At 36.4% G+C, this 15070-nt stretch overlaps 1 protein-coding gene across 2 annotated transcripts in view; it reads right to left on the minus strand.

The window, feature by feature from the left end:
* Window positions 1-4713: 4713 nt before the first annotated feature.
* Window positions 4714-15070, minus strand: part of SPATA6 (spermatogenesis associated 6) — a 140768-nt gene continuing 130411 nt past the window's right edge. For both annotated transcript variants that reach the window (XM_027625205.1, XM_027625195.1), the window contains exon 13: window positions 4714-4957. In XM_027625205.1, coding sequence (XP_027481006.1) covers window positions 4777-4957 — 181 coding nt within the window. In that variant the 3' untranslated portion in view covers window positions 4714-4776. The remainder of the gene's footprint in view (window positions 4958-15070) is intronic.

Below are 15070 nucleotides of genomic sequence, written 5' to 3' on the forward strand. Positions count from 1 at the left end.
CCCGAGCTGAGAGCCCACGCCTCGGCTCCGTCTCTGCAGCCGGCTTCCCCGCTCCGATACCTGGGAGCTCTGCCGCACTCAGGCACCCCTGGTCTTTCTGTGACCCCGAGGGTCCTGAGACCACACTGTCCCGCGAGGGTTCCACCCCCAGCTTAGCCACTGGAGCGACGTCCCTCAGCGGACCCGACTTCTAAAAGTTCTGATTTTGTGCCCCGCGGCTCCATCACTTGCCAGAAGCAGCCGTCGGAGGCCCCCTCCCCCGCCGTCTATCCTCCCGAATATCGCCTCGGATTCACTTCTCCGCACGTCCTACCTTCCAGAAAGTGGTTGCTTTTCTGTTCAGAGTATTGTTACTATTCTTATCTTCGATCTCCTGTTGAGTTCGTAGGTGTTCAGAATGGTTTGATCCCTATTCAGCTGAATTCCTGAGACCAGACGAAATCCAGGTCTCCTACTCCTCCGCCATCTTGCTCCATCCCCCCCTCACTTCATTAATTTTATCTGACTTCAAAAATCCATTTTCTACTTTTGACTTCTCCAAAGTTCTAGATCTTTATTTTTAACTGATTACTAGATATTTCCCTCTATCCCACCTCGACCCTCATAAAACCTGATCAGTATTTGTTTATTCCATCTTGGTTTCCTTTTCTCAAAAGTCATTCCCATCTTTCAATGTCCACCTCAAAGGTCACCTCTTCCAATGCTACTCCAGGCCTGTCATTCTCTTTGCAGTTCTCTTATTGCACTCAACACATCCTCCCAAAGCTTTTGCATCCCTGCATACCATCTCCAGTGAAAGCTCTTGGGAGTTTCCTGAACAACCATGCTCTCCCCCATTTTCATGCTTTTGCAAATTCTGCACCAAGCTACAATGCTCTATCCCCATTCCTGTAGTCTTCCACTGAAGAAGTTACCAAACCACTGTAAATGTTGAAATACACAGTTGTTTTTTTCAATAGACTCTTCACACTTGTGGGAAGGTACATTTAACAAATTTATACCCTCTTTATCTAATACAGTGCTCAATAAAAATGTGATGAATGGGTGGGTGATGCTTAAATGTGGAACTAGCCTAAGATCCTAAGGTAAAATTTAAAAAACATAAAAATTGTAAAATGGTGGGGTCACTTTGAAAAACAGTTTGGCTGTTCCTCAAAATGTCATAGTGTTTCCATTTGACTCAGCAATTCCACTTCTAGGTTTACACTTGAAAGAAATGAAAAGATATGTTCTCACAAAAACTCATACACAAATATTCATGCCAGTGCTTTTCTTAATATCACAAAAGGGGGACTAATAAAAATGCTCATCAACTGACTGTTGCGCATCCACATTATGACTATTACTTAATCATCAAAGGAATAAAGTACTGATGTGCATTACAACACAGATGAACTATGAAAACATTACGCTAAGTCAAAGAAGCCAGACACCAAAGATCACATACTGTATGATTCCATTTATGTGAAACGCCAGAATAGACACAGAGACAGCAGATTGCTGGCTGCCAGGAGGTGAGGGCAGAAGGGAATGGGGAGTGATTGCTGAGGGGTTCAGGATTTCTTTCTGGAGTCATGAAATATTTTATAATTAGCTAGTGGTTATAGCTGCACAACTCTGTGAATATACTAAAAACCATGCAACTGTATACTTTTAAAGGGTAAACTTTATAGTATATGAGTTTTATCTCAATAAAGCTATTACTGGAAAATGAAGACAATAATGAGAATGCTCTATCTGCTCCAGATTTTTAATCAGGGGCTTAATCTTTGAAGTTACAATACAACTCTGCTTCCTAGAACTTGTTTATCTTGCATCTTAATCAATTATACAATTATAGAAATGTTGGAACATTAAAAGACCCTTCTAAATTAACCCCTTCATCACCTTATAGATAAGAAAACTGAGCTCCAAGAAGGATAAATGACTTGAACAAGGTTGTATAGCTAATAGTGGGACTATGAAGACCTCGCTCTCTGTCCAATCACACATCTTTTTTCTTAGTTGAATTGACATCTTTCTTCCTGAAATTCCCAGGGTTTTTTTTTATTTAAAGGACAAAAATACCTTAAAAGGAAGAGGATCAATTTATCTTTCATATTGTCTAATAACTATTACTAGATTGTAAGAAATATTTTTAAAAGGCTAAGGAAATAGCTACATCTTTCTGTTTCATTTAAGAATTGTAATAACTACATTTTTCTGCTTCTTACAATGAGAAAAGACAACTATTAGTATTTAAAGGTTTTCCTCCTTAAAAATAACATAACATAAGATTTTATAGTAATAGTTAGGGATAGCAACAAAGACCACTTCTTTCCCCAGGAAATGGAAATAGACACTTAGCTAAGATACTACATATCTGGAAATTTGCACCTGATCCTTCAGAGAGAAGTCAAATGCATTACACAGGAAAATATCTTTCAGAATATCATATTCTGAAGTTCCCCTCTGAGATCCATTTTTTGTGGTCTTTGTAGAGCCAATGGCAGAAATAGGTGTAATAGGTAACTTTTGATTTAGTTATTCACTCAGGAGATTTTCTATGACAGTGAAATTTTCTTTGAAGTTCAAAATTGTTCTTTTCACCAAGCAAGACCTTTTAAATGGTAGAATTTTTCATTTGTTTCCACATGTAAAACAAAAATAAAAACAAAACATACTAAGTTTCCACTGATAATATTTTTTGTTAAAAAAAAAAAAGCATTAGTCAATGTTGACCTTCAAAAGCTCATTGTACAAAACATCATCCTACAACTTACAGCCAGAGGGTAACTCAGTGATTGTATAGTGTACTATCTCCCTGACTGGTGTCTACATGTATCCGAGGACGGCACATCTGAAAGGGAGTGTGGGGAGCTGAGGGGGTGGGACGGAAGGGGAAGGATGGCCATAATGACAAATATTGCTACACATTCACTTTAGGAAATTCTGGGCTAATTCAAAAAATATTTAATGAGCACTATGTGTCAGACTCCAGACCAGATGCTAGAGCGAAACAGGTGTATGCCAGGATTTCTTAGTGCCTCCACCAGGCTAGTGTTGACCATGACTTTATCAGCTATACACACCAGTTTGCCCGGACAGCCCGTTTGGAATGGCTGTTCCAGGATCAGTAGCACTGCCTTTTGTTCCTGCCATACTACCTGTGACTCTCTAAGTTGGGGAGTGTGAATCTAGTGTATAGATTTTCCTCAACTCATATGACTAATGAAACTCCTGTATCTACATTCCTACAGCCATCTCTTAGAATAGAAGTCCACAGAACACGGTTCTGGAAATGCTGATCCATCCCATTTTCTCCATGTGATAGCTGAGGAAAGTCGGGCCCAGAGAGTTAAATAGACTCAGCGGGAGAATGGCAGAGCCTAGGCCTCCTGGCCCCTTTCTCTGATGCACGTTTCCACACATCACTGATTGTCATACCAGAACACTCTTAACGTGGAGTTTAAAAATCCTATTATTAGATAACAAGTATTATATATTTTCTCCTAATACAAAAACAAGTCTCTCAATTTTACATGTGAATTTCAACTTAAATGGAGTTCATTTTTTTTCTTTTTAAATCATAACTGTAGAATTAACCAAAGGTGGAGTCAATGAGAGAACAGCACCTCATAGTCAACTCTTCAAGCTTGTAAGCCAAGTTTACTTATTTTCTATTCTCAGCTTTCCCTCCACTTACTCTGGCAAATATGAGGTGATGGATTTCTTCATATCTTCAAAGACTCACTGGCCTCTCAGGTGTGGTTAAGGGGGGTGGAGAGGAGCTAATTTTATCAACTATTGGACTTTCCAGTACAAAGCATTCTGTATAATATTTTACTCCTCTTTATGGTTCCAAGTGTCCTTTAAGTGAAGATACTACTTTCCAATGAATCATGAACACTACATCAAAAACTAATGATGTACTGTATGGTGACTAACATAATAATTAAAAAAAGATACTTTCCTGGACCATTCGATACACCTATGAAAACTCTAAAGAATTTAAAATTACAATATAATCCCTTTATTCTTTCTGAGTTTCTACATGCTTACTAATGAAAGCTATGTTCTGACTCTGGTTGCACCAAAAGATAACCTTAAGATCATGCAAAGAATTCTATTTTTAAAAATCAGTTAGTCACATTTTGGGTCACACATGGCCACTGCTATTTCTAGCTAACTGTATTATAGGTAACTTAGTTCTTTGACAGAAGAGGAAGTGAATGGTTATATAAACTTTAAAAAAAACTATTTCTTATTAGCTAAGAAGTACAAGTAACCTTTTTGGGGGGGCATAAATAAGTAGAAAATACTAGTCAAAACAGGGCTTAAACTTAGGAAATTCATTTCTGTACTGTTTATCGTTTTGCCCATTACCAAGAAAAAGGAGTTCATATTAATCTTAGACAAGATAATCAATCAAGCAGATGAAAAGAAAATCACAAGGTGATTAAGGCAGAAGACCATTTCTAGAGAGAATCTATTCTTGGATTTGTAGATGGAGATCTGACATATATGCCACAGAACATCCTTCTCATAATCAGATTGGAAGTTGTGATTGTGGTGCAGAGCTTTGACTTTTGGAATAGAGTACTCTCTTCTGTGATAAAAAAAAAAAAAGAACTGCCTATGATAATTTACCATTTGAAGCAATAAACTTATTCACATTTAACTGCTGTACTCAGAATCACCTGCTAAAAAAAAAAAAAAGAATACAGATATTGATCACATCAAACATTTTCATTGAGAAGTTGACACAGACACCCATACAGTTTATCATGGATGGTCTCAGAAGCTTTCCTGTGTATGAGAAACAGAACTACAGGCCTTTTTGTACAAGTTCCTGTATATCTTGTCCATGCTGTTTTCAAAGATGGGTCGGTGGGATTTTCCTTTATAAGAGGCTGCCCTGTTGGACCAGTATTCACCATCATCCAAATGGAGAGTGCCACGTGGCCGCTGATATGAGCTATAAAAAAGGATATAAAATATTAAAACTGGTGAAACTCAATGAAAGGTAGTATTATATAAATCAAATATTTACTGAGTACTTTATGGGTGTGATACTCTGGGCTGTGAGAAATAAAAGACAATAAGGTCTGTGCCTTCAAAGAGTGACCCTATTTGTATGAAACTATTACAAAACAGTAAAATGAAAATTGTGTCTGAGAGAGAGAGTAATGAAGAATTCAGAGAAGGGAGATGTGTGTGATGTGGTAAAAGCAGGGTGCAGATGCTGTGGGAAGGCCAGTCATGAGAGCTCCGGGCCTCTCAAGTCAGGCAGACACGGAACTGAGTAACAGCTTAATCCTGTATAAGCTGTGGACCCTGGGGCAATTTATTTAATCATCCTGAGCCTCAGCTTCCTTTACTGTATCTTCTGCAGTATTGTTTTAAAAATCAAAGACAGTATGTGTAAAGTATATAGTACAGTGCTTACTCTGCACACAGAAGTTATTAACCATGAGGCACTAAACTACTAGGTATTTTATAGATATTTATCTAAAAATCTGAGGATGCTCTGAAGTTGGTAGCTGTGGAAACTGAGGCTCAGTGAAGTCAAGGACTTGCCTATGGCCACTCAGCTAGTGACTGGCAGAAGAGAAAGAGATACCACATCTGTGGCCTTGAGGCCCCTTCCACTATGGCAAACTGCTATTGTCCTCGAGGAGGAGTAGGTAAGAATTAGCCTGAATATGAACCACTTCCGGAAAATGGAAAAGAAGGCAAAAAAGTCTGTATTTGAAGTGATAGGGATCCAATTTTGAGGGTCTTGAAGAAAAAAGAGAGAATAGATAGGAAGCTATGAAATAGACCAGGACTGGGCTAATTATAATGAGAATAGAGAAGGAAAGGCAACTCCTTTTGAAGGTTTGATAGTACTTTAAAAAACATACCATAGTTACAATTTTACTATCATAAATATTAAGTTGTGGGCTTAATATATTACTTGTTGGAAACAAAATGTTGACTTTTTCAAGGACTGAGTTTTATTTTTTTAATAAATAATTGACCTACTTCAAGAAATTAATTACTTGTTATAGATAAGACTCTCAAGGGATGTTAGAGATTGTCAAGTTTGTGTCATATAAAACTGTATGTTCTGGTTATTAAATGCCACAAATATTTTATTCATACATTTGGAATCTCACTTCAAACAATTTCTTCCTTGACTTATCAGTCCAGTGTTACCTCTATTGTCAACTGTGAAACAGAAACTCTTAGGGCTGTATATCTGTAAGAAGAATTTTTTATTTGACCTGAAGTCAATCTAACATGTGAACACAATAAAAGAGACCACAAAAAAAGGCATGGAGTAGGCTGGGTTACCATTCTTGGAGCTTGACATGGTGTCCGCGAGGATGTAAAGTCGTGAGAACATTTATACACTCACTTTGGAAGAGTTTGGCATGACCCAATAAGGTTGAAGATGCAATTTCCAGCCAGTCATCCCACTCCTGGGTACCCTAGCAAAATTCTTACACATATGTACCAGGAGACATGTACAGACATGTTCATAACAATACCCTTTGTAAAAAAGCTAAGGACTGGAAGCTACTCTAAATATCCACCTACATTAGATCAGATATGCATAAAATGGTATGTGCATACAATGATATAATATGCAGCAGGGAAAATTAATGATCTATAGCCACATGCATCAATGTGATGAAACTGAAAAACCAACGGAGTGGAAAAAATAGCAAATTCCAAACAATACACAGTTATACTTACATTTATGTAAAGTCTAAAACAAGGAAAATTTAACAACTTATTGCTGAAGGATAGATTCACGTGTGGTATAAATATATAAAAAAAGGATTAATAGAAAAGCTATAATAACAGCTATCTCTATGGAAAGAAATGCAATTGGTTCAGAGCATAAGGTGGCTTTGGAGGTATGGCTAATGTTCTATTAAGCTGGATGGTGAGTAAATGGGTATTCATTTATTATATTATTATCATTATTATTATTACTTAGGACGCACAAACCTTAAACATATCCCCCTGTTAAAAGTAATATATGTGATATGTTTTTAAAAATTCACTTCTGTGAAACATGACAAGAGGTCTCTCCATTTCCTCATGGCTTTGCTAAGATGAAATTTTACCTCATATTTTCTAGTAATATTTACTAGATCTTGTCAAACGTTCTTTACACTTGGTGCTGCTTCTTCCGCACTGGAAAATTTTGAAAATGATATAGTCTCTTGGATAACAAAGGTGTTTTAAAACATGATTATCATTACTTCTATCTTGTCCATTCAGTTAAGGAGGGATAATTAAGACAATTTCTAATAATGTCAGTATAATATTTAAAATTGTTCAAAAGGCCTTAGCCAAGTCTCAGTGCTCTTGCTTTGATATAATTACCACATTTCTTTCATTAGCTTTGCTGAAGAAATAGTCTAGCCACTGAATACAATTTCTGATTTGGGGATTTTTTTCACCAAGCTTAACTCCTGTTGTCACAACTTTTTTTTTTTTTGACAGTTTGAGTCAAATGATAGGGAAATCACATACTCACAAATATATTAACAGAAACATTTCTACATCTTTTGTGCCTCTGCAACCGTATCTACCAGCCGAGGTCCCCACATTTGCCTGTGTTCCCTCATACTACTTTAGGAATCCCACCATGTTGTGTTTTGCTTGGTTGGTTGGTTTTTGTTTATTTGTTGACTTGTTTTGCAACAAGTCATGAACTAATGAAAATTTCACAAAACACAGGTTTGTCCTTATCTCCCTGTCCACAATCATCAACTTTACTACATGCTGATGGCCAGATAATAATGTTCTTTTCTGAATTCTACATTTTGTTTAGTTGCCAGGCTAGTTCTATGATAAACCTACTCAAGAGAAGTTTGAATTTCTAACACACACCTCTACCCTGCTCTCAGAGAGGTAAAGGAGCAGTACAGCTGCTAACTTTAAAAATCATTGTGTAGATTTCTTCTGAGAGTGTAAGACAAATTGCCACCCCTATCATCAATTACAATATTTAATATTACCTGGCATAGATTTGCTACTGCTTTGGTTCCATTAGACAATATATTTTTTTTCATGTCTCAAAGCTATCTTAAAGTATCACCTCAGTGGCTTGCAATGAATAAATAAAATTCAGAAAGCTTTTTGGAAGCAAACATGAACCTGATAAGGTTCTGTAAAGAAGAGCTAAAGCGGCCAAAATACACATCCTGATGCCTTTAGATCTTGTAAAATTTGGCAGTGAGTTTATTTCTATTTAAATTGCAAAATTCTTCAATTTAGTAAACAATATTGTAATTCTCGAGAGAATTTAGGAATTAGTTCAGCCTGGAAGTCTGAATTGCAAAACAGAGATGTGAACACAGAACAGGTCCTAATATGGTCCACAGATAGGTGCAAACAAGAGTTTCATAATCCTAAAAATGATATTTACTTCCAGACATGAAAGCATTAACTCTCTAATGAACTGTGAACATATTGAGTCAATTCTGATTTCTCATTACTGAGTATATTAATAAGTTTACAATGTGTAAGTGACACTAAAAAGTTTTATTATAGTAATAGGCTTTTAAAAATTATACTTCTCTATTTTACCATGAGTATCTCCAGCATTCATACACTCAAAGCATTTTAGTGAATTCCTACTAAACTCTAAAAAATACTGCATCAATGCTATATACCCTTAAATGGTTACCTTCAAAGTGCGGATGATGTTTTATTAATGCAGTGCATTTTGTTTTAATTAACTTACTCTTGCTACTTAAGTAGGGAGCCCTGTATTTAACTATGATAATGCTATTAAGAAAAAAAAAGACAAAAAAGAACAGACCAGGATAATACCCAAGAACTGTACAGCTTCAAATCCTAAGTGTTGAAAAGGCCTAGCATATATGCAAAGGAGAGAAAGGTCTTAGGCAGTTTAGCCTGAACTAGGAGACAAAGGACATTACTAATTTTTTGCTTCAAAAAGAATGAACTCACTTGAAACCCTAATGTTTGTGATGTATGCTTTAGAGGCACTGGATGGATGGATGGATGTATAGGTGGGTGACGGATGGATGGATGTATAGGCGGGTAGATGTATGTATGGATGGATGTATGGATGAAAAATAGGAATGGAACTACTCAAAAGTCTTGGAGCTCAGAATACATAATAGGAAGAGGATATATTATGGTTTAATAAAATCTGAAAAGTATTTAGTATTTTTTAAAGATACCATATAAAGATAAAATGTCATTAAAGGCATAAAAATTTACTGATAAATTATAGCAGTAGTTCTCAAACTATAATATGCATCAGAGTCATCTGGAAGGCTTATTATGACTCAGATTATTGAGTCTCACCTCCAGAGTTACTGAGGTAGAGTCCAAGAATTTGGATCTCTAACAAATACCAAGGTGATGCTGATGTCACCGGGTCGAGAAACTATCCTTTAGAAAGCACTGAATTAGAGACTTTGTTTTCTATGGGAACAAAAAAGCTTAGGGAAAAAATTGCATCTTGTCATTTATCTTTTTTTACCATTAGCAGAAACCATATAGTAAACTTTAAAAGAAGTATATTCAGAGAAATTTGCTGAAGACTGCTTACTTATAGGTCATTTTTTTTCTCTTCCATGACTAAGAATGTGTAGAAATGAGCCACTGACAACAAATAAAGTCTAACAGCTTTCATTATTATTAATTCCTTTCTTGATTCCTTATCTAGACATGTTACTAAATATCACAATTAAAATATGAGTTTACTTAAATGATAGAGTTTTAGCAATGTAACTGATCTTTATTAATAAAGAACCTAATTTTAATATTGGAACTATTTTTCTAAATTGAGCTATTACATGTCAAAGACCTTGATGGGCAGTCAAAAACAAAGATAAGTAACATATCTGTACCTTCAAGGAGCTCACATTTAATAGAAGAAGACAAGATAGGCACATAATGAACTAGTTATTATATGAAAAATGTTGCTAATTGAGATGAAATACATGAGAGGAAGTGGCTAGATAAAGGAGAAAAATGCCTAACAGTCTGTTGAGGTCATGAAAGGATCTCACAAGAGGGAAAAACCTGACCTTAGTCCTAGAGAATAGGTAGGCATTCACTAGATAAACAAGAAGACAGAAGTTATTCCAGGCATCGTATTATAACAGAATCAAGGCATGAGACAGTTTGGAGGATCATGAAATACCAGGTATATCTGAAGAGGTAAGAATAAAGTAAGATTTAACTGTTAGAGGAGTCAAACAGAATTTTACCTTGGAGTGAATAATGAGCCTACAATGGGAGGACACAGAAGGGATTTCTACTGAGTGGGAGACTGAATCATGATTACTCTAAAATCTCCTTAGCCTCCAGCATTATTTTTAATAATATGTATATAGGGGACAAGTGGTCTTTATTTAAACACACAAAAAATAGTATTTTAAACTGATATTTTAAGTCCTCCCTCCGGTTTCATGAATGCAGGTTAAACTCAGTATGATTAATATGTCCCTAAAGAACATCTCATTTATTTTTATCATTTTTTTCTGACTTCCCTCCCATACTTTGAGTAAAGAGAACTAGACATAAAACTGATCTAATATAGAGCACAGCTGTGATACTTTAGGAGTATTTGCATGTTTTACCCTGGTTAAATAAAATAAGAAACATATTTTTTTTATTCCTAAATGTAGTTATCACTAAAGCTTACACAACTATAGTTCAAGCATATCATCATGAACTCCTACTTATTATGGCTCTCGAATCTAACTTGGGATTGCTGTAAGAGTCTCTTCCATGTCATCATCCAATCAGCAGTCCACCTAACACTAGTTCAGACCATAATCACCTACTTGTTTATGAGAATGTCATAAAATCACAATTCTTACTGAACGTTATATTTAATGTATTACTTTCTCATGATCTATTTAAAAAATTAAATTAGTCTGCAAGACTTGGTAGTCCTAAAACCATTTTGGTTGCTTAGTAGTATTTTTTAAGTGGACAACGAGTTGGAACACTGGACATGCCCTGGTGTCAATATTAAGTCTAATTACCAAGGTCATATTTTTGTTTTAAAAAATGAATACAACACTGCCCTGTCCTAATCATCAGAGACTTTTCTAGACCCCTAAGCCACAATTTTTACAACACTTTGAAAAATCACATAAATATGCAGCACCCCCAATATTTCTGAATATCAATATACCTTCTAGACAAAATTTGTTTAAAAAAATTAAATCTTAAGTATTTAATGAAAAAGGATATTAAGATACTTGAGTTAATAACACAAGATCCAATGAATTCAAATTAGAATCAAGTAACATTTTTCTCACTTAAAAATGAAAGCTTATTCTTAGTTATTTAAGAGATTTTAAGTCTGTATATTATTTAGATTTTTTTTCTTCCACTTGTTAATATTAAAGACAACCTTTTGGCTATTTATTACATCTTAGTAGATTCATCAGATTAATCAGATAGTGATCAGTAGGGAAGAGATGAAAACTACAGTCAAGCCTGTGTTATTCAAAAATATTCAGCTGCTGGGTACCAGAGGGGAAGGGGTGGGAGGATGGGTGAAGTAGGTGATGGGGATGAAGGAGTGCACTTGTGATGAGCACCAGGTGAAGCACGGAATTACCGAATCACTATATTGTACACCTGAAACTAAGATAACACTGTATATTAACTATACTGGAATCTATAAAAACAAAAAAATATATAGTCAAAATTTTACTCAGTTCTGTTACAAATAATTTCACAATAAAACATTATATTGAGCATATTTCTACTGTTAGTAACCTGAAAAATATTCAGTGTAATAGTAAACAGTTTATATCATTAGCTAGTTCCATAAAAGAATATGGTTAAAAATTTTAGGCAATAGTCACAAAAGGTCAATTCACATTCTAACGATGAACTTAAAATTAGTTTTATCCTTACTTCTCTCTTTTTGTGACCAACTCCCATCTATATGAAGCATCACTCATGCCTGGTCTTTAATTAGGACCAATGTTCAAATAAAATAGTTATGCCAGAAGTACAGAACTATATGGAGAAATTTAAACATCCTGAAAACTGAAGAAATCTGAACTACACAGAGCAGGTACTAAAAAGCCCACCAGGACCCTGGGCACTGGCAAGGCTACCACTGCAAAGGTCTAAAATTTCCTAAAAGATAGGCAACATGTAAGAGAGAGGGAGGTCGGCATGGGTAATAGATTCTTCCCAAACTCCAGCTCCAGATCCCAAAGCACTTGAAGTAAAAGTTCACTTAACAACTCCTTGATAAGAGATTTCTTCCAAATGAATTTTATATTCACAGAGGACGGAAGACCTAGGACAGCTAGCATGCATAGGGTGCCGTGTACAGTAACAGGCACTCCAATTTCCCATTCTGCTCTTCCTGCAGAAAGCACAGACTCTCTACTACACTCCATGAATGATAACCACAGTGCACATTTAGATCATAAGATCAAGTATTGAATCCTAGGCATAATTTTGAAGCAAAGCATGAAAGAAATAATTTTTATCTTTTTTTTTTTTAGAGATTTTATTTATTTATTTGACAGAGAGAGACACAGCGAGAGAGGGAACACAAGCAAGGGGAGTGGGAGAGGGAGAAGCAGGCTTCCTGCCGAGCAGGGAGCCTGATGCAGGGCTCGATCCCAGAACCCTGGGATCATGACCTGAGCTGAAGGCAGATGCTTAACGACTGAGCCACCCAGGTGCCCCAATAATTTTTATCTCTTTATCGATATTCTCTATTTGATGAGTCACTGCCATTATATATGCTTTTAATTCTTTAAACAGGATTTCCTTTAGTTCTTTGAACACAGCTGCTAAATCCAATATCTGGGCCTCCTCAAAGACAGTTTATAGTAATTCATTCTTCAATTCTATGGGTTAGATTTTCCTATTTCTTGTGTGTCTCATAAGTTTTTGTTGAAAACAATATTCTAGATAAAAAATGCAACAACTCTTGATTTTGACCTTACCAGGGTTTTGTTTTTGATTATTGTTTAGTGTCCTGCCTGCACTAATGCCTGAAGTCTGCTTCCCTTGTCCTTTATAGTTTCTGATGTCTCCTGTTCCTTTTCTTTTTTTAAAAAAATTATTGGTTCTACTTTTAAGTCGGAATCATAGGGGCTGCCCCTGGGTCAGCATAGGTTAGTGACCAGCAAATGATTGGTCAGGAAGGCTTCTTCCATCTTTTGCCAATGGATCTATGTGTGACTTGGAATATACAATCAAAGTTTATCCAGTTTGCAAGCCTGCCCTGGGTATTACTTTCTGCCTTCACAAGGCCTCACATTCAGCCATGGACTAGTGGCTCCCTAAGGGCCTCTCCAGTTTTTCCTGAACATATTTACAACCTTACACATACACATAATGTTCCAGACTACTAGGGGTAAGTACAACTTTATCAAGACCAACTTTGGCTACCTGGACCCTGGATCTTTGTTATCTGTCCCAACAAGTAGTTAGACCTCAAGCCTTCTCTTACTGGTTGCCAGTGGGATCATTATTATTTCAACTAATCTCCATGTACATAGGATTTCCCATGCTCTGCTCCATATCGCCAGTCTCCTCCGGCAGCCGAGCTGCCGTTCTCTCAGCATGACTGCCCTAAGAAGCTGGGCACTGGGAGTTCCGGGCAAAATACCACAGATTCCCACTGCCCTTATTGAGGCTCAGTAGATTTTCTCGATAAATGCTTCTCGATTTGTTATATGCCTTTGGTCAATTTCTAGAGTCTTAAAATTGGTGTTTTTGACAGTTCTGTCTAGTTGTTGCTTTGGGGAAGAGGATTTGCTGAGCTCCTCACTAGCCATTCCAGGGGTCCATGCAGACTTCCTCAGGACCTCTGTGTCAATGTGTGTCTGAGAGGGGTGATATTAAGCCAAGACCCCAAACCTCCTCTTGATTTCTGCTGATGGAAGCCTTCACGCATAGGTTGTCTCATCTTTGAGATGGAAAGTAGAACGAGAGTGACTCCTTGTCCTAATATTTAATGTGACTTAGGGATAAAACTAAAATAATATCCTGATCATCCCAGTAGCTTCTGGAGCTAATATCAAATATACTCTTATAAAAGGTCTTGAAGTTCTGACCACTCGGTCCTATCAGTCTAAATGTATATATAAGAGAAGTGGCAAGGAATATAAAGAAATCTCAAAAAAATGTATAAGCAGAACTTTTCTGATACTCTGCTTAACTCTTACTTGAGGGGTACCAAAATAGTCCCAGGTAAGCCATTAACATTGCTTGGTGAACTGGAAAAAGAACCAATATTGAGGTTTACAGCAAACTTTAAATACAGACCAGTGCTTTTCAAAATGTGGTCCTTACACTAGCTGCATTAGAAGCATCCAGGATATTTCTTAAAATGCAGATTTCTAGGTCTCACCTTCTAGGTAAAGATTTAGAATCTAAGGGGGTAGGAAGAAGAACTCTTATTTTTAAGATGCAACCCAGGTAATTATTATGCATACAAAAGTTGAAAATCAGACACTTTCCTTTATCAACCCTATCCATTCTTAGCCATATTAGAATCAATTACATGGATTAAGAACCAAAATTGAGATGTTAATCCATATAGTAGCAATCTGGAGAACAGAGCTTTAAGTAAATAATAATAACAAAGGTAAAAAGTCTTCTTCCTCAGGGTGTGGACTTTCCTGGATCTCCTTTTTCCTGTTCGGATTGCTTCTTCAAACTCACCTGTAATATGCTATTTCCCTTGATGGGAGGCCCAGGTTGCCTGTTGGTTGGGAAGCAGTAGCTTTGGGAAAGGAGTTCACATTTATACTCTGTGTAAGGGACAAAAGAAGTCCTCACATGTTCACAGAATATCTAGCCTAACTTATCAGGTAAAGATCAGAAAATTCAGTCTAAAACTCAAGTTAGCAATAAAACATATTCCATTATCTGGAGCTTTTTTCTTATACTTGTTTTTCAGGAAACCCAGGAAAGTGGAAGCCATGTAGTAATAAGCACCAAAGGATTCAGAGAACTGTCAGTTACATAAACTCACAATTTATATTACTTTTAATACCACATTCTATGGCAACTGACATAGACCTTTTAAAAATCTTCATGACATTTGCTA

Source organism: Zalophus californianus, chromosome 4 (assembly GCF_009762305.2).
Source record: "Zalophus californianus isolate mZalCal1 chromosome 4, mZalCal1.pri.v2, whole genome shotgun sequence".
NCBI lineage: Eukaryota > Metazoa > Chordata > Mammalia > Carnivora > Otariidae > Zalophus > Zalophus californianus.